The sequence below is a fragment of the Paroedura picta genome, chromosome 2 (assembly GCF_049243985.1).
Source record: "Paroedura picta isolate Pp20150507F chromosome 2, Ppicta_v3.0, whole genome shotgun sequence".
In the NCBI taxonomy this organism is placed as follows: domain Eukaryota; kingdom Metazoa; phylum Chordata; class Lepidosauria; order Squamata; family Gekkonidae; genus Paroedura; species Paroedura picta.
In genome coordinates this window covers 89,314,866-89,331,187 of record NC_135370.1, presented here as the reverse complement: position 1 = coordinate 89,331,187, position 16,322 = coordinate 89,314,866, and the positions used below count along the sequence as shown (strand labels likewise).

Here is a 16,322-nt window from a genome sequence, read left to right as displayed (position 1 = left end):
ATATCCAGTTATATTTTAAAATATTTACCAAAATATCATGTAAAAGATAAACATGTAAAAATATAAACTGATTCAAGGCATCTGCATTCTTTATTGCAAGGCTAATGCAAGGCATCTGCATTCTTTATTGGGAAATGGGAAAGTAGGGTGGAGTTACTTTGCAAATGGATCCCAAAGGCAGAGTAAGCTTATAGATGGGTTCTGAAAAGTATAAGTTTAGGAGTTCAAAAAGTTTGAAAACCAGTGCTATAGAGAAAAGGCTATTTTAGCAAAATATAATAGCATTGATTACAATATGTTTGTAACTCAAATTGTTTTTCTTTCATTTGTTAATAATGTTTCATGTAAATGCATCATCATCATAATAGTAATAATAGTAATACTAGCAGCAGCTTGGAACAGCAAGATTCCAGCACGGATGTATTTGTACTTCCCAGGAACATGGCTTGATCACAAATTGCAGAACATCATCTATCAGTCAAATAAGACTCTGACAATTCACAGAAATAACAACAAGAATCTTGCAAAGATACATCGGTAGTTCCCTAGAATTTGGCTAGCTCTCAAATTGCACTATGTGACAATTCATCATCACCATCATCATCATAATAGTTGTTGTTGTTGTTGTATTCACTTAGAGTTTTTTCACTGATGAGGATATGAATTTAATGAAGAAGTTCAAATTGTATGTAGAAGATAACTGGAACAAGTGTGATATGGTTGCCATCTTCCTGTTCATCATTGGAGTCACCTGCAGGTTTGCAGATTTCAAGATGGTTCTTAACAATTATTTTTATGTAATGGTGCCATTCCAATAGGGAATGGTCTTGAAATGGTCTTGCACAATGGTCAGGGAGGCAAGTCCTCCACAGCAAAAATGGACACTAAAAAGATCAACAGCTCAAAATAATGAATCTTTGAAAAAAATATTACTATGTACTATTTCATACTATTTCATATGTAAAATCATAGAACAAGATACACTTCACCTGTAAGCTCATCACTACTAGATACCGTGGTGTCCAAAAGTACATCTGGTTTTCACAGATAACAAAATTATTGGTTATCGGGATACCAGAACAATGGCAGATATTCATTCTGTAGATTCCATTGTGAATATATTATCTTTTAATCAAAACTATTGCAACAGATATGAGGGCAGTCAACTTATTTTCTTATTATTTTCAGAATGCTGAATTCAACCTTTCAAGATGGCCGAACAATACTAGCGATTGATTTTATGGTGTTTGCTCTCAGACTGATACATATTTTTGCAATTCATAAGCAGCTAGGCCCAAAGATAATCATTGTAGAGAGAATGGTAAGTACAGGATTTGTCAGAGAAAACAATACCTGACAATAAGATGTGCATTGCATTCAAATATTATACTGAAAACTTTGAAGGTGCCTGACATCCTTTCTGCTATACTGAAAACAAAGAAGCCCTGTTGATATAATTAAAAATGCACTGTTGCCTGTTTAAAACCACTAGGTTAGCCATCTCTGGGTTGGGAAATATTTGGAGATTTAGGTGCTGGAGTCTAGGGAGGGCCAAGTTTGAGGAGGGGATGGACCTCAGCAGGATATGATGCTTTAGAGTCTTCTTCTAAGCAGCCATTTTCTCCATGAGAACTGATCTTGGTTGGAGACCAGTTGCAGTAGGATGAGAATTCTAGGTGCCACTTTGAGGCTGGAAACCCTAGTAGCCACATATATGTGATTCATGGTACGATCCCAGATCTAATTATTACATCATGATCAATAATTCATGTCACACTGGCCAAAATAGCAAATTTGTTGAAATGGAGGCGAGAGTGATTGTAAGTCAAGGTGCTTCCTAAAAGTTCCATAAACATCCATTGTGAATGTATTTACCTTGTTGGTTGCCCAATCGGAAAGAAGGAATAGCATGCCAATAATGCGTTTATCTGAGTTGTCAATCACTCACTACTGTGCTAACACTTCATGCAAGTGAACTTACATAAATGGCAAGTGTGTTCATAATAATAGATCTCAACAAGAGTTTACAAGGGCAAGTAATATCAGTATGCATTATTAACATGTTTCAGTGCTAAGTGTGTCATATGGAGAGGAATCTAAAAATATGTGCCTGATTACGATGATGATTGAGCTAAGTTGCATTAGGCCTAGGATCCTGTCTCCTGTGACCTTTCCATGCATTCTTCAACATGTGTAGAGGGTGAGTGGGACAAATATGCTAGCCAACTCCTAATGAACATCATCATATGTGCATGGGGTTTATGCGTGAAGAAGACGTCTTCCATAACGAGAAACATTGCTTTCTGAATGATTCTCATGAGGAGGAGGGAGTAAATGTGTATACACATCCTCCACGCATAGGTGTTACGGTCACAAGTTCACTTGTACCACTCCTCTCTAAATCCATTACCTGAATGTGCAGAAGGCTGCATGGAGTTACTGTCTGACCACAGGTACCCTTGCAATGTAATCACCATCGGCGGGAGAAAAGTGCAAGTTAATCTCACTAGCTTAGTACCAGTGGCTGTTTCTGAGCCTCAATGTGAGAGTCAACAGATATAATACTGGGAGCCTAATTTCAGGAGGCTTAAGAGTGGTCTTTTTGTGCGGCATTAATAATGGCTATCGGAAGTTCACTTGCACAGGCGGCATGAGACTAAATACTGTGTATGAGCCATTTAGATTGCTACTGTCAGGCCCTTTCCTGAGTAAAATGCAATTTATGCAAAGCACCTGCTCTGTGGAGACCAGATGTGAATAGCCCACGCTTGCCTGATCCTGTCAGATAATAACAGCACTACTACCTTATTTTTACAGTCTGTCCTTCCCGGTTGGCTCAGCATGGGTAACCAGATAAAATATACAAACATGTACATAGATAAAATGATTAATAGATTTATATGATTAAAAGCTGCCCTTTTAAAATCTTTCTGGGGGGGGATTTATACTGGGCAGATCAATATTTTGTGAGTGGGCTTCTTAGGCTAGGAGGTCAGCATTCTTTGCTGTTGATTTCCTGGCCTCAACCATAGGCCTGGTCAAAGAATTCAGAAGATCTTAGAAGATAATACCAGGGTCATGACACAGGGGCAGGCAATGGCAAATCACCTCCGAATGTCTCTTGCCTAATAGCCAGACAGTCTTAGAATCTCCTAGTGAGACATGCTTCTTTAATTTACTTATTTCAGGACTGAACCCTGGAATTGGGAAAAAAGTTTCAGGCAGAAGCTGTTGTTCCCATTTATATCTGGTACCTAGGCTCAAAATACTTCTTTGAACATGTTGAAGCAAAATAGATTTGCCATTGGAACTATTAACATTGTTCAAATAATGATTCTTCTGTAAACATTTATCTGGGTCATCTCAAATTTATGGACCATTCAATACTTGTTGACTGCTCTGCCCCTTCCTCACCACTACCTTATGAAACTCTGTTCTGTCCATTCTCCCATCCACCTTCTTTGATAAACCTACACAACACGGGCTGTTTCCACACAGTGCCTGAGAGCAACATTAAATAGCAATCAAGTGGAATGATCACATGGATTGGATTTAAAATACAAACACTTTGTTCTGTGATTAGTGCCTCTCCCACTTTCTGGTTGCCATTCCACTGCATCTTTATGGCATGCATGTGGCACAACATTGTACCTTTCCCAGAGCAAGTCTGGGCCCTTGTTCAGGATGCAAATCACCTTTGTAAAATGCAAGGGAGAAAACACAAAATTCCCTCAGGTTCTAATTTATATATTGGTTTTAGTCTGCAGTTTTGTTTCTTCTACAGATGAAGGATGTTTTCTTCTTCCTCTTTTTCTTAACTGTGTGGCTCATTGCCTATGGTGTGACCACTCAAGCCTTGCTCCATCCTGATGACAGTCGAGCCGAGTGGATCTTCAGGAGGGTACTCTACCGTCCTTACCTTCAAATATTTGGACAGATTCCACTGGAGGAAATAGACTGTGAGTTTAAGTGATTACATGTTCTGTAACACTATCTGGATGGTAAGAAAAAGTAAGGCATGATCTACAAAGATGCTGAAAATTATGCAAGAGTGTTTGGTATCCTTAGCTCAGTTATCCTTAGCATCTTCCCACCCTGGAAGCAAGAGATCCAAAAAGTCACAACTCAGAAAGTTTCACAGCATAGAAATAAGTATTATCACCTGCTAATGTTTGGAGATCAAGATGCTTTTAAAGGAACAACTACAGCGGCTGCTTGAAAAGTTGACAGCCACAAGCCCAGTTGCAAGCCACAGGGTTAATTACCCTTCCTGGCATGTTTTGATTTCCTATTAGGCTTTAGCAGGAACATTTGTTCTTCTTAAAAGCCACTGGCTCCCAGGTTACATTACTGTAGACGCTGCTCCTCTGCTCTGCTCTTGGCCAAACTCAAGCCGTTCCTTGTAAAATTCAGTGTAGAGAATCTTTTTGTCAATATATAATTGTGAATCCCTAGCAAAATTTTAGCCAATTGCTTTGTGTTTATTATTACAGCCTCTCGCATGGAGTTGGACAACTGCACCTCCAATGATAATGTGTTATCATGTCCTAATAACTATGCTAATTGGCTTGTCATTCTCCTCTTGGTCATTTTCCTTCTGGTTACAAATGTGCTGCTTATGAACCTACTGATTGCCATGTTCAGGCAAGTAATACATCAACTGTTATAAAAGGAGGACAGGCAAAAATATCTCTACACTCATGACTTTTAAAATGTACAAGCCGTGATACTATTGCCATTGAAATTGATTTTGTGCACAATAAATACAATACAGAGAAAGGTTGGTCCCATTAGGCTATGCAATTTTCATTGTTTTTGATAGACACTAGAACACCTTTGAGGGCCCACATTCAGCCGGTGCTTCGTCATCTGCACTGGTTACCAGTCTGTTTCCAAATCAGATTCAAGGTATTGGGTATTGACCTTTAAGGCTATTCGTGGCCTGGGTGCCATATACCTGTGGGACCGCTTGGTTGCTTATGCCCCCCGCAGAGCACTCTGCGGGTATGAATTTACTGGTTGTCCCGGGCCCACGGGATGTTCGCCTGGCCTTGACCTTTTCAGTCCTGGCCCCAACCTGGTGAAATGAGCTCCCAGAATAGCTAAGGGCCCTGCGGGATCTACCAGCTTTCTGCAGGGCCTGCAAGATGGAGCTCTTCTGCCAGGCATATGGTTGAGGCCAGGGCAGCTCTCCCACTAATCCATCGGAGGATCCCCTCCAATATTGAGATCTCTAACATCGAGATCATTGTTAGATCTATTGCATTGGCGCCACCCTCTTCTGAATATTATTCTCCCCACCAGGATGAACTTGGGGGGGGGGGGAAGTCGGGTAAATACGATTAGAATTGTGACCACCGCCGCTTATGTTATATGTGACTTGTTGTTTGATGTAAATTGGGATTTTTATGGGGATTTTATTGTGTTTTAACTGTTTATGTTGTAAACCACCCTGAGACCTATTTGGAGAAGGGCGGTCTAAAAATTAAATAATAATAATAATAGAGCCTAGGTGTGCTTAACTTTCTCCAGATAATGCACAGAAAGTGCTGCTATAGCTGGTGTGGTTTAGAAGCCATTTAAAATAGGATAGTTGCATTTCTACTGACATACCAGCCTGGGCTATTTTTTAAAAAGGGAAGGGACTTTGAGAATGCAGAAAGAGAAACAACCTCTTTGCTAAGAACATGGAGAGAGCACAATATGGCAGAGATTGGGCAGGATATATCTTCACTATTAAGGTTCAATATTTGAATACATTTAGTATTTTCAAGGTCACTATCTGAAGTCAGCAATGTCCCTGTTTTAATGAGGACACCATGTATTTTTGTATCAGATCATTTGATCATGTGGTTAGTAACTCAGTGTGGTTTCCCTTGAAGACATGCGGTTTCTGCATGGGGTGAGGAAACTTGCCCCTGCTGTAGAAAAAGACCTGTGTCCAAAATCATACAAGTGGAACACGGAGTTATTAACATTTTATTGCTTTGGGGGCATGATAACAAGGGCATGTTTTAGAACTGTACTTAAGTCTTGACTAAAAAATGTGGCTATGACTTAAAATTACAAAATTATTTATGTATTTGAGAAATGGAATTGTAATAAATAAATGTCGGTCTGGCTCTTCCCTGGTCCCCAGTTACACTTTTCAGGTTGTTCAGGGAAATGCAGACTTATTCTGGAAATTTCAACGTTACAACTTGATTGTTGAATACCATGGTCGGCCTGCGTTTGCCCCGCCTTTTATCATTATTGACCACATTAAGCTGTTTCTTAGACGAATATTCAAGAAAATGGAGCACAAAAAAGAGCACATGGGTAAGAGATAATAGAGTGATTCAGAACAATCTGAGGTCCAGTTCACGCATGCATGCATATGAGTTAATTTCTCATAATTTGATATCACATCAGTGAATAAGTGTGGATTATTTCTACTGATTATAAATGATAGATTGTATCTGTGCTTCCATGTCTCATTCAACCTATATTCATATCAAGATCAGCACACTGTTGGACAGTACACTCGTGGCAAAGAACAAACCCCATATAGAAATGAATAAGAGAGATTACGGCATTTATTGTCTGATGCTCTTGCTTGCAGTACACATGGCTACTGACAGGGTTTTCAGCACTGCCTGATGTTTGATTGCATGCTGTCATTTCGTTTCTTGTCCCATAGAAAGAGATCTGCCAGAAGGTCTGGATCAAAAAATCATAACTTGGGAGATGCTACAAAAAGAAAACTATCTGGCAAATCTGGAAAAGAAGAAAAATGAAAGCAACGAAGAAAGACTAAAGAAAATGTCAGACAAGTAAATGTCTAGGGTTCAATATCTTTAAACCTGCATCTTTATACAGAAACGCAAGACTAGATAAGCAGACCCTTTCCTAAGCTTAACAGATAAAATTCAAAGTTCCCTGAAAATCATTATTATAAAAACTAATTTTGTATTAACTTTATGGGTTATGCAATATTAATACAATTGATTTGTTGTGCATATTTCACAATCCATGGGTAAAATTACAGGTGAATTCCTAGCGATTATTGGCTGGTTCAGATACTCTTTGGTCCTGGGATGATCCCCTGAGGGAACACTTGGGACCAGTCAGAAACTAGCAACTCAGATGGAATTGAATGGCAGTTTATGAAGTGGTGCCTCCATGTGAGCTCTGTACATGTGGCTGCCCAGAACTCAGGGAGAAAGAATTTCAGGTTACTTGGTTGGGCTTCCAGAGACAGAATGCACAAATTTGAGCTGGGCCTGGTTATGGCGGGATGCATTTAGTATGACCGTTTATGCACTGGGAACAAATTGGGGGCAGATGAGGCACACTGGGCTAAATGCTCCCCCTTGTGGGTCCAGGAAGAGGTGGGACAACCTGCTATGACTAAAACTCCAACCGGCAGCCTGGCATGAAACCTCCAGTGCATAAACAGTCTATGTGTGTAAACACAGTATTAAATTTAACCAACTTTCACCAGCATAGAATAACTGCACGTATTGTCCCAAACATATATGTTCTTCAGAAGCTAATTTTGTGACCATGCTTCTTCTTGCACCAAATGCTATTTTTCTTTTTCTTTTTAAAAACAGGGTGAACAATCTTTCAAAATATTTTAGTGGCTTAAAAGAACAAGATAAACGGCTTAGATCACTGGACTCACAAGTAAGAATGCTTTTCTATGTTTTGAACATGGCTATGGAAAATGTTAACACATATGAAACTGAAAAATGTTTTGCCCTCAAGACAGACTGGTATCATATCCATAAGAGCCACAAATGTGCTCATTGTAAGGATCCTGAAATCGACCCTGATTTCAGGGTGATTTCAGACAACCAACTTGGGGAATCGTCTAGGTCTGTAGAAAAAACTTAAAAGCGAGGATTAAATAAACCATACAATATTTTAAGTGTCAAGATTCTGTGGAACTACCACACAAAATTTCATCCACCATTTTTGGGTTGCCCTGACAATACAAGATATAGTAATTTAAGTCTCATGAGAATTTTTACCCTATTTGTGTTTTATCTATTCCCCTTTAGAGGCGAGAAAGGACAGGAGCGGGAGCTGGTGTAGGAGACAGGGAAATAGGCTGCAGAGGCTGGAAAGGGAAAGACCACAACAGGAAGGAGAGCCAGGAGAGAAGAAAGTGACAGCTAGCAAGTGTGGTGTGAAGAGATGTAAAGCAGGGTCAGAGCAAACTAGGAGGGATGGATGGGGAGAGCAGGAGCCAGTGAGGTAAAGGGGAAGCAGAGAAGAGGCCAGTGGAAAGGGATGTGATTTTCTGTTTGCTCCTAGTTGTGTGTAGCTTGTTTGTTCTGAGCAAACTAAAGACTTGATTAGCTAATAGTTGCCTAATGATTTCCTCCTCTCTTACATAATATGCATATATTAACACATCTTTAAAATCATTAGGATTCTCTTTTAGATCCAGTGGGAAACGACTTTAGTGGTCCTGTCATATAGTTAACTAGTAAAAAAGCCCATTGTATAAAGAATACAATGGGCTCTAGCAGGCAGGGGAGAGAGCGAGGGACGGAAGGCTACCTGAAAGAGGGCGGCGGCTCCTCAGTGGCACCTCGACGGGTTAGGCGGGTTGAGCTCCTCGGCGCGCACCTCAGCGGCTCCTGCCGGCTGCTCCTTGCCGGCTCCTGAAGTGGCTCCTCGGCGTGCTGCGGCTCTTCGGCGGCCCGTGGCGCTGGCGGGCGAGTTGCTGCTGCTGCTGCGGTTTGGCGGCGCGGCGGAGCATGGCCCCTGCGCCGATCGCAGCCCAGGCTCTGCCGTTCGCTGGGCGGGCGCCGCCTGGGATCAACAGTCATGGCGCCATAGTCGATCGCGCCGCTGCTGCCACCACCCGCATCTCATGTGGGACCTCGGTGGGAGTTGCTGGCGGTCCTGCAGCGGCGGCGGCCGGACGCGGCGAGAGGCGCGAAGCGCCTCTCGCCGCGTCAGGCTGCTGGGCAGGGAGCCCCCGGCAGCCGCGCTCCGCGCGACTGCCAGGGGCTCCCTCGGGTGGCGGCCTGACGCAGCGAGAGGCGCTTCGCGCCTCTCGCCACGTCAGGCCGGGAGCAACTGCGAGCCGCGCTGCGCATGGCTCGCAATTGCTGGGAATCAGAGGGACCAATTGGCAGGCGCTTTGCGCCTGCCGATTGGTCCCTCCGATTGTCTGTCATGAGGAAGGGTCCAATCCGGACCCTTCCTCATCCCGGACACATCCCGCCCCAGGAGGGCTTACAGTTTTATTTAGTCCGTGGTGCCCGCGGCGCCACGGGCGGTGTACAGATGATCTTCATATCACTTCTCTACTTGAGTATTGTTTCTAGGGATTTCTGTCTTTATTTTCTGTTCAGTTTAAGCCTTGGCAAAAATTTATTTCCTCTGACCTCTACTGAAATTGAAGTACAAATACATCAAGCTGCCTTTAGAATCTCTTGTCATAATTCACTGAAATGGCAGTCCTTACCTAGTTGCTCAGAGATTATACAGACCATGGCAAAAACGTTAAAAGGATAAGTTTAGGAAGTTCTGTCTTTGTGGATCTCTTCATTACTGCAATGCCACTGTGTGTTTTGAATGGTAGAGGAATTCATTGCTCTTGGAACGCTTTACTTTGTAGATCAACTATTGCACAGTTATCCTTTCCTCAGTGGCAGATACCATAACCAAAACCAGCCTGTTTTGTGAAAGACCATCTCTGAACTACAAATGTGAGTAAGATGCTGACCACGGTCCCTTAGAATAAGAGAAATCTAACAATAAAAGCTTATATAATGGAAATCAGTCTTTCCTTTTGCAATACAATAGTTCTATACAGCACAGCATTATATTATAACCAGTACGGTACAGTAGCAGAGACTGTACAGTTAAGTAGCAGACAGCCTGCAGCAACAAGATCTGCAGTGTGCAGGCAGTAATACTAATGTTCTACCTTTCAGTATTAAATGCAGCCATACAATTCATTGGGTGATCTTGATTCAGTGACTCTATTAACCTCAGCTGTTTCACAGGACTGTTGTGAAGGTAAAATGGAGGGAGAATGATGCAATCCTAACTATCTTGAAGGCTCACTAAATAAATGAAATGAGTGAAAGTATTTATTGAGTTTGTGATATACCCTAAACACTTGCAAATACTGCATAAATGGTAAGCAGTGCATTGAGTAATAGACTACAAATCCTGGCTCCAGACTATCATAACAGCAAATATGAAATGCATCTATGAATTGATCAGCAAAGCCTCAGAATTAAAGGTACAGCACCTGATCTTTAGTTTCACTGGGCCATGCTGAGCCTCTGCCATTAGCTTCAGCACTGCTGAAACTGCTCTCCTCATGCAGTTGGGGGATGCAGGTGCATAGGTTTTGAGACGGAAACAAACGGGACAGCCCCTACAAATACAGTGGCTAATGTGGAATTCACATGTCCATGCAGCCATTCAACCCAAACTGTTCGTTGCATAAAGCCAGACTTTCCCCCCTATAAATTTGACAGCTGTTGCTCCTATGATCTAAAGAACTGCAGGAGCTCCAGTGTATGTTTGGTAACTAAACACGAGAAATACTTATTTCCATTTTGAGTCAAACGCCACAAGGACATTTGTTCTCTGGATCAGAAACAGTAATGAAGACTCTTATGGCAACTTCAAGTTGAACAGATCTAATTTTTTTGCTCCTGGTTACAGAGCAGAATAAATAAATAAATGGAAACAACATGACCAAAAAAAGGGGGGGGGGAAGCATGATACAATGTAAAATGAAGTAAAGAATATTTTTGACATTTCTGTATAAAGTCTATTTATATATGTTACCCACGTAACACTAATAATTGATACTATCATCCTATCAATGCTTAAACTAATTTAACCCAAGGAGTAGGAGAGAAATGTACACTACAGTGGCAAACTACACCTATTAAACTGGCCTGTCATATGTAGAAAGTAAGCATTGCCAACAATTGTTGTTGTGAATGGATCATTTATGAATTTTGCCTAGCTGCAATATAGTAACACTAGGGGCAAAGCCCGTTGTATCCAAGAATACAATGGGCGCTAGAGCTTGGCAGTGGGAAGAGGAAGGGGAGGAGTTGTCCAATCTGTAAGGGCATGGGGTTGAATGTTGAGGCCTACTCCACAGGGTTGTTGTGCAGATGAAACAGGAGACAAAAAAAAAACAGTTTCATCTGCAGAATAACGCTGTGCAGCGGCCTCAAACCTGCAGAGAGTTGCAAAGAAGAAAGACACATGGCTTGGCTGTGTCTAATCCCTGGCCAGAGCAGTATTTTAAGTGAAAAGGGGCTTTTCTGTGGCCTCCCTGTCAGCCAACTGTTTGGCAGAAGGGGATAGTCCCCCCCCTCAAAAGGAAGGCCCTCAGGCTCCCCTGCATTGCTCTTGGAAAGGCCTCCCTCCCCTCAGTCAGGGCCTGTCAGAGGCTCCTACACAGCAGGCCTGAAGGGGGAGGAGGGGGAGCACTCTGTCAGGGTTTTGAGGCAATTTACAGTTGGACATGACCGTTAGGACAGCCTTGGGGCGAAAAGGGCTGGCACAGCCTGTCCAAGCCTCTGTTCTCACCCCCCTTGGCAGCCCTACTGACCTCCACTCCCTTTGGTGGTCAGGAGCAGACTGGCAGCCATTTCTCCAGATTGCCCCTGGAGTTTTGGTCTGTCCTGGTGAGGGGCCAATCGGAAGGCGCTTCATGCCTTCCGATTGCCCCCCCCCCCCCGCTAGTCAGTCCAGGGCCATGGGACCAATTGTTGCCCTTCCTCATCACGGACTGAGCCCAGTCCAACACCCCTTACTGTTTTATTAAGAGGGAAAAGATAGTTATCCTTCTAGAGTGGATCAGAATTCAGAAGATCTCATTTTCAATATGGCTCCATCCAGTGAATACTTAAATTCAGAGACCTGGGGGCATGGAGAGACAAGACCTATCATTCTCTAAACCTGATAAAAGCTCCAAGTTTGCAGAAAAATCTAAATCTAAAACATCATCCAAAAAATATGATACAAAAATAATCTGTTAACTGCTCAGGGAGTGGTATAAATCAGTGGTCCCCAACCCGCGGCCCAGTGGCGGGCCGTGAAGGCCTTGGCGCCGGGCTGCGGCTCCTTCTTCCCTCCCCCCCCCCGAAGTGAGAAGCTCACCAGGCCGTGAGCAAATCGGCCGCCGAAGCTTTAGCGGTCGATTTGCTTGCGGCCCAGAGGGGCCGGGAGGGGGAGCCGTGGCCGCCGGCATGGCGGTGGACTGCCGCGCATGTGCGTTTGCGCCCCTGCCGGGCACAAACGCGCATGCATGGCAGTCCGCGCTTGCGCTGGGGCTGCCACACGTGAGCGGGCCCCCAGGCCGCCCTCTCCCCGGACTCCGGAGCAGTGGTCCGCAGCAGGTGCAAGCTTGCGGAACGCTGGTATAAATAAAACAGTAAGGCTAAGGGGGATGGGCTGAGTCCAGGATAAAAACAGGGGCCAGCGATTGGCCCCAGACTGACACAATTCGGGTGAGGGGATAATCAGAAGGCACAAAGTGCCTCCCGATTGGGCCCTCACCAGGACAGACCAGAGTTCCATCCAGTTGCGCCTCCCGACCTGACTGCTCAGCCCAGCCAGTGGCAATATGGAGATATCGCTGCCAGTCTGCTCCTGACCACTGCAGGGAGAGGGCAGTAGGGCTGCCAGGTGGGATGAGAACAGAGGCTTGGACAGGCTGTGCCAGCCCTTTTTGCCCCAAGGCTGTCCTAACTGCCATGTCCAACTGTAAATTGCCTCAGAACTCTGACAGAGCTGGCTGGAGGCTGGTGAGTGCTCCCCCTCCAGGCCTGCTGGGAAGGAGCCTTTAACAGCCCCTGACTGAGGCGTTTCCGAGAGCAATGCAGGGGAGTCTCAGGGCATGGGGGTGGGCATTCCTTTTGAGGGGGGGGATTTCTCTTTCTGCCAAACGGCTGACAGGGAGGCCACAGAAAAGCCCCTTCTCACTTAAAATACTGCTCGGGCCGGGGGTTAGACACAGCCAAGCCATGTGTCTTTCTTCTTTGCAACTCTCTGCAGATTTGAGGCCACTGCACAGTGTTACTCTGCAGACGATACTGGATGCTGTTGCGGAGGTTCTTTTGTCTCCTGTTTCATCTGCACAACAACCCTGTGCAGTAGGCCTCAAGTCTTTCAGTTCAACAACAACCTGTGTGGGAAGCCTTAAATTTTTCTTCTCTACCACAACCCTGTCCAAAGTAGCCCTTTCTGCCTGAGGGGCTGATCTTTATACTATGAAGATGAGCTGTAATTCCAGGAGCTCTCCAGGCCACACCTGTAGGTTGGCTACCCCTGGGTTGGAAATATTCCTGGAGTTTTGAAGGTGGGACTTCAAAATCATACAATGCCTCAGAGTCCAGCCTTCGAGGAGGCCGCGGGTGTGCTTCTTGGCCCGGGGGGGGGGGGGAGGAAGCCAAAAGCACACCTAGCGCCTGTTGTATTTACAAGTACAACGGGTTTGGTCCCTAGTATATATTATAATGATAGGCTGATGGAAAGGAGAACCTATGCAATCTTTTAAGAATAGGAAAGAGTGAAGGAGTCCTCGGCTTGTGATTCTCTACAGCTGTCTAGTAACAGGTACAGAGGAACAAAATTGAGGTTTTTTTAAAAGGAAGAATATAGATGACTAGAGTTAAAAGGAACCACATCAGGTAGTTTAGCCCAGTAATTCCTGTGTTTAATAAATGTTTTCATTCTAAACATCCCATTAGGTTTCATAAATCCTGGCTCTGATCAAATGCCTGCACCAGAACGGAATGAAGATGGAGACTGTACTGATCGTCTTCAAGATAACATGATGTATATTGATAATTAACACTCACTCCCAAAGCTCAAATAATGTTTATGTTGTTGATTGAAGAATATGCCTAAAAGTCAATTTCCTAAAGGATGTTTTTGTTTAATGGCACCATATATCTCTGTGCCTTACAATAGCCATATATCAGTTGGATCAAATGAGATTTTCAGCTGATTAAAAAACGGAAGAGGGTGGGTCCCCTTGACATGGCATGTATAAAGCTAGGTGTAGCGGGAGTTGCAGTAAGGAGGAAAATGGGGCAAGATTGAACTAAGCAGCTGCCGGGATCCAGCCTAACACCACTCGGTGTTTAGCACTGCATGTAATAGTCTTAAGTGTTCATTCCCATACTTGTAGCAGCACTCAGAATGTTTACCAAATACTTTGTTTACTTCCCCTAGTTCTTAGAGGCAATGGCATGTCACACTAGTACTAGGCTGCTTGCTGTGCTCTTCCTTTCAAACTTTGGTCCACATTAGTCCTGCTGGTAATTTCCTCAAAACACATCATGGCTATTACCTATGATAAGTAAACTTCTATTACTTTGCCTTCACCAACACCTAGGAACTGCTTTAGTCCAATATAATCTGATTCTCATAGAAGTTTAGGGCTCTTTTAGAACACAAACTAGAAAAAGCTAGAATAAAGATAAATTCTCATTTTTTATCTGTGGTTCTTTTCTCTCTTGAAGCTAGTTTGAGATTATGAACAGGGTCATCTAGAATTTAAGAATAGTAGATAGTTGAAAACAAAAGCATAGTTCAGTGCATACTAGCTGAGCCCTAGTAGAATGTGAATCTGTTAGAGCTTTTTTGTGCAAAACAGCTGAAAACCCATTCTAAAAATGTAAAACAATATGAGAATAAACCAATGTCTGAGAATACAGTACTTGAGAGTGACTGGGTTTTGATCAAACAGAGGAATACTTATTCAACCTATAGTTGTAAGCTTCAATATATCATGTATGCCTATCATAAATAAGCCATTGGGGCCATCAAATCTTTCTCTGAAAGTAAAGCAGAAAGTGAACTACTTTTGAGAGGTTTTTCCCCCCCCAGCAGTAAAATTTCCTCTGCATTCATGTGGCACATCTATATTTTGATTTGAATTCTGCAATACTCACTCAGACATAAATACTGTACTCAATAGAACTTGGCATCTCTAGCACTCAGGCAAAGACACCCACAAGCATCGCCAGACTATCTTGGCACAGCTCCTGCCTTTAACAGCTGCATGGCAAACAAATTCAACACGTCAAACTCTTCCTAGCATTGAAGTATTTTCTGATGGTAATGCAGCTGTCAGGCCTGCTGTGGAAAAAAGATACAATGAAGCTGAACCTTCGATTCCTCCAATAATATCTAGAATCCAAAGGAAATCTGGAGGCAGTATATAATTAGGTCCTCAATTACAAAAATTGAAAATATAAGTTTATTTCTCACAATTCTTAATTACCTCACAAGGTAATCAAAACGGGGTCCTAGGTATGGAAAAAAAGATGGCAACTCTCCCTATTTCATCAAAGCAAAAGCTTTTGATTCCTGAATCACCAGCAGCTGAGAACAAAACTGAAAAAGGAAATGACTCCAAGGAGAAAACCAGCATCCGTGGAGGCAGGGTCTCAAAAATAATGATTGGAGTTGGTTGGTGCTCCAAAATCAGTGGCCTCAGCCCACCTTTGTTTTTCCTTCAGTCCTTCTTTTTGCAATGACAATTAAGCACATTAAGGCTCTGAATCAAGATGGATGGATTTACAAGTAGTAACCGCTCTTTGGTAATGAAGGCACTGGTAGGTTCAACTCATTCAGCTTTCACCAATACACAGATCAAACCAAATACATAGTCTTGGGCGAACTCAGTGCCATTCCTTGGGCAATGTCTCTCTCTCTCACCGGTGCATACAACTATAGTTTAATATGTTGCAAGTTGATTTCTCCTTCAGAAATCTACAGCTTTGTTTGCCATTAATGGTTCTGGAAGTGGTCACTGCAGAAACAGGGCCTGGCAAGGGGTGGATTAAAGTGTTGGCCTCTGACCAAAGGGGGTTTAAAAAAAAAAAGGAACATAATGTTTCTTCAATAGTGCAAACTGCAAGTGTTCTTCATAATTAAATTTCTTGTAGATCCATCCAGCATTCAATTAAGCCTAAACAGTCATCTCTAGTGCCTGGTTCAGTCTTGTTCTGTTCTGCAAAGCAACTCCAATATTTAGGGATGTGAGAGATAGGAATATGAGAGAGTAAAAATATAGTGAAAAATATATGCAGAATTCTCCCAGTCTTCTGGGGGAAACCAGAAAAGCTCTGGAGCTCCCAAATCTGCTGACATGCCACAAGTCTCGGATCAACTGCTATGGCGATCAGGATCCAGTTTTTTTAAAAAATGTAGGCCAGGTAGATAGTGTGCAAGGTACTTTTGAGCAATTTTCTGCCCTAGCTGCTTGGAGATTATGCCAGTTAGCAACTGAAATAGTAGCACTGTTATTTCCCACCTATATAACTATA

At 43.1% G+C, this 16,322-nt stretch overlaps 1 protein-coding gene across 1 annotated transcript in view; it reads left to right on the top strand.

Moving 5' to 3' along the window:
• Nucleotides 1-14,698, top strand: part of TRPM5 (transient receptor potential cation channel subfamily M member 5) — a 45,376-nt gene extending 30,678 nt beyond the window's left edge. The window contains exons 16-24 of the mRNA XM_077321521.1: nucleotides 639-757; nucleotides 1,189-1,321; nucleotides 3,785-3,959; nucleotides 4,494-4,644; nucleotides 6,140-6,318; nucleotides 6,680-6,812; nucleotides 7,596-7,668; nucleotides 9,620-9,710; nucleotides 13,734-14,698. Coding sequence (XP_077177636.1) covers nucleotides 639-757; nucleotides 1,189-1,321; nucleotides 3,785-3,959; nucleotides 4,494-4,644; nucleotides 6,140-6,318; nucleotides 6,680-6,812; nucleotides 7,596-7,668; nucleotides 9,620-9,710; nucleotides 13,734-13,837 — 1,158 coding nt within the window. The 3' untranslated portion in view covers nucleotides 13,838-14,698. The remainder of the gene's footprint in view (nucleotides 1-638; nucleotides 758-1,188; nucleotides 1,322-3,784; nucleotides 3,960-4,493; nucleotides 4,645-6,139; nucleotides 6,319-6,679; nucleotides 6,813-7,595; nucleotides 7,669-9,619; nucleotides 9,711-13,733) is intronic.
• Nucleotides 14,699-16,322: the final 1,624 nt, after the last annotated feature.